Source organism: Charadrius vociferus, unplaced genomic scaffold, assembly GCF_000708025.1.
Source record: "Charadrius vociferus isolate BGI_N301 unplaced genomic scaffold, ASM70802v2 scaffold113, whole genome shotgun sequence".
NCBI lineage: Eukaryota > Metazoa > Chordata > Aves > Charadriiformes > Charadriidae > Charadrius > Charadrius vociferus.
Genome location: NW_009647755.1, coordinates 484,413 through 487,957, shown reverse-complemented (window position 1 = coordinate 487,957; position 3,545 = coordinate 484,413). Strand labels below are relative to the sequence as shown.

At 38.8% G+C, this 3,545-nt stretch overlaps 1 protein-coding gene across 1 annotated transcript in view; it reads left to right on the top strand.

Moving 5' to 3' along the window:
- The window catches only part of MCPH1 (microcephalin 1), a 137,807-nt gene extending 134,481 nt beyond the window's left edge, over nt 1-3,326 (top strand). Inside the window, exons 15-16 of the mRNA XM_009882151.1 lie at nt 1,007-1,244; nt 3,271-3,326. Coding sequence (XP_009880453.1) covers nt 1,007-1,244; nt 3,271-3,326 — 294 coding nt within the window. The remainder of the gene's footprint in view (nt 1-1,006; nt 1,245-3,270) is intronic.
- Nucleotides 3,327-3,545: the final 219 nt, after the last annotated feature.

Sequence of the window (3,545 nt, the reverse complement as noted above, 5' to 3'; positions counted from 1 at the left end):
GGTGGGGTCTCACCAGAGTGGAGTAGAGGGGCAGAATCACCTCCCTTGACCTGCTGGCCACAGGTCTTTTGATGCAGCCCAGGATCCGGTTGGCCTTCTGGGCTGCGATTGCACATTGCTGGCTCATGCTGAGCTTCTGGTCAATCAGCACTCCCAGGTCCTTCTCCTCAGGGCTGCTCTCCAGCCATTCCCCACCGAGCCTATATTTGTGCTTGGATTTGCCTCGACTCAGATGTAGGACCTTGCACTTGGCCTTGTTGAACTTTATGAGGTTGGCTTGGGCCCACCTCTCCAGCCTGTCCAGGTCCCTCTGGATGGCATCCCTCCCCTCCAGCATGTCTGCCTCACCAAACAGTTTGGTATCATCGTCAAACTTGCTGAGGGTGCACTCGACCCCACTGTCCATGTCACCGACAAAGATGTTGAATAATACAGGTCCCAGTACTGACCCCTGAGGAACGTCACTTGTCACTTCTCTCCACTTGGACATTGAGCCGTTGACCGCAACTCTTTGAGTGCGACCATCCAGCCAGTTCTTTATCCACCGAGTGGTCCATTTGTCGAATCCATGTCTCTTCAATTTAGAGACGAGGATATAGTGTGGGACAGTGTCAAACGCTTTGCACAAGTCCAGGTAGATGACATCTGTTGATCTCCTATTTATAATATCCTTTAGTATTTCTTTGTGATGGCCAGTGTTATAAAAATAAGAATGTAAGATTTTGGTGAAAAATAATGCTGTCAAGTGGTCTAACAAGTTTTATAGGTAAAGCGTCTGACCTATAATGAAATAGTCTCAACTCTGGTTTGGGAATTGTATTGATCAAATGCAGCAAATTCTTTATATAGTTTACCCAAGAGTTTCTGATACACCTGGAAAAGTAAAGTTCATACTCATATACTATAATTCCTTTTTTTTCTGAATTAATGAAGACAAGGATTAGTTTGACTTTGAGTGGAAATGCAACACATTGATTAATTAATTTCCTTGTTTCCTCAAATACAGATCTGCAGACTTCAGCGTCAACTATCAACAGGAAAATACCAGCAGAATCTCTTTTCAAACCAGCCTGTCATGTTTGTATCTCCTACCAGTCAGCCACCCTGCAAAAAGCTGATCAAACTTATACAGCTGTCAGGAGGGAAAATATGTAAAGCCTTACGTCAGGCAAAAATCTGTATAGGGAAAAACCCAGGGAAGAAGTACCAGGAAATAAAATGTTTATCAGAAAAATGGGTATTAGGTAAGACAGTAAATTTCAACTCATATAAAACATTGTGGGAAATGTATTCAAAAACTGACTGTAAATAGTTCACTAAACCGAGGTTATGGAGGGAAGAAAATGGAACAGACTGCCACAGTTATGATTTCAGGAAGGTTGTCTTCACGATGAGGACTTTCTCTTACAACTGACTGCTTGATGATGTTGATGATGGTCCTGGTACTCCCCATTGTCATTTTACTAATTTCATCCAAAGATTTTCAAATTTATTTTTTTTTTGTATGATTGTTTCATTTAGAGCAAACTAAATTATAGGGAAACCCCCACAGGATACTTGCTTTTTAAAATGGCATGTATTTCAATTTTAGATGTAGTAAGAAAGATTTTCAACTGGTATAAACTCGCATAGCCATACTGAAATACGGCAAATGACACCTTCTGATAATCTCTCCTGAATTATTTTGTGCATCTAAAAGACAATATTCTGCAGTCTCTACTTCACTTGCAAAAAGTTTATTTTTAAAATCTGTTAAGTTTCTAAGAGTTGTTAGTCCATTGCTTTTCCATTATGGACACCGCAGTTCTCAAGGTTATGTCTTTGCTGGGAACCAGATTTAAAATTGCAATATCTTCACCCTCAAAGAAAAGCTTTTGATAATCTATGTAGGATTCACATCTTCCAACCTGGCACTCTCTCTTCTTCAGACAAGATAAGGGTATTTTCCAAAAAGGGACCTTTTGCATAGCAAAAAAGTTAAGATTAAATTTTCATCATACACTATGTCAGACTCCTCTAGATAGTGCCTCATTCAGACTCATGCAGCAATAAATGTGCTACATGAACTGATGTTATATGAGACTAGACAAACAAGTCCTAATCTCTTGACTGTTAATGCTATCAGATCATAATGACTTAAAACCTGCAAGAAAATAGCACTAAAGAAGAAGGGAAAAGTGAACCATAAGGGAAAATTACTCATCTAAATGCGAATGTTATTTGAAACTTTCTTAAAGTATAAGATAAAATTTTGAAGATTTGCGAGACAGGCATAAGAAGAAGGCTTTGTTTATTGTGCCTTTCTCTGGCTTCAAAGAAGACTTTAAGAGCAAGTGTGGCCAGAAAAAAATGACCAGATGAGGAAACCAGAGGTTTGTGCAAGATTAAAAATATGATGTAGTCGATTAAATGCAAAAGTTTCACGTAGTAGTACTCCAATCATAAATTCCAGATGAACAAAGGTAATGATCTGAAGTGGCACGCAACACAAGTGGCACGTCCCAGTCTTTTACTAGTCTCATGGAGTTCTGTCTCACCCCAGGTCCAGCATCTCATGAGCTGCCTGCGACTGGACAGGCCACGCTCAGCCCATCGGTGGGCTGAAGGAATTGCGTATCCAGCTGCTAATGAAAAAGGACTCTGAATTCTTTGTGCCCTTCACAAATTTCTCTGTTCCCTTTTGCAGCCTGATGGTCCCTTTTTTAATTGTTATGGCCTGCTCACGAGGCACGGTTATGCAAGCTTCAGCTAATGAATTTTAAAGGATGAATCATCAAAACTCAGAAAAAAAGAAGTATTTCTATATGGCACTTTAAAGGAAGGATACAGGCATTTGAAGCTCAGTCCCTTTCTCACCATGTGTTTACGTAATAGTATGAACACTGTCACCTACAAATTGCCATCTTAATCAAAAAAATCTAATCAGACCTGAAATTTTGTCTAATGTTTGACACTTCATTGTACAATCCAGTTGGTTTGTGGCTGTCTGCTTTCTGCTGTTAATACTGACTGCCAATTAATTCACTCAGGGTTGACCACAATAAAAAGCATATAGGTAGATGACGCAGCACCTTTTTTGAACTCAAGTAAATGATAAGTTCTTGTAGTATTATCATTTGACTGCTCTTTTTTTCAAGGTCCTTCTCTTTCTGGGTTCTCAGCTCCACTGAACTGTTTTATACCAGAAATGGCTCTGAAGTACATTGTTGCTTTATAATCTGTTTCCTGTGTGTTTTATCTTAAATAATCCTGCTTTTTTATTTCTTTTAGATTCAGTCACTCAGCATACAATATGTCCCATGGAAAACTACATTTTTCAGCTGTGAGCTAACTCAAGAGCTTCCATATGGTTGTAAGGAAACAAGCTTACTTTGGATTCAACAAAAAACTAAGCTGTGAATAAAATTTCCAAGAAAACACAAGTTGCATATTTATAAATACAGGGAAATGTTTTCTGCATTTTTATTACTCGTGTAAGTGTTCATCTTGTGAAATCTTTAGGTTTTTATAGTAAAGTACTTCACTAATAAAATTCATCTTGCTTT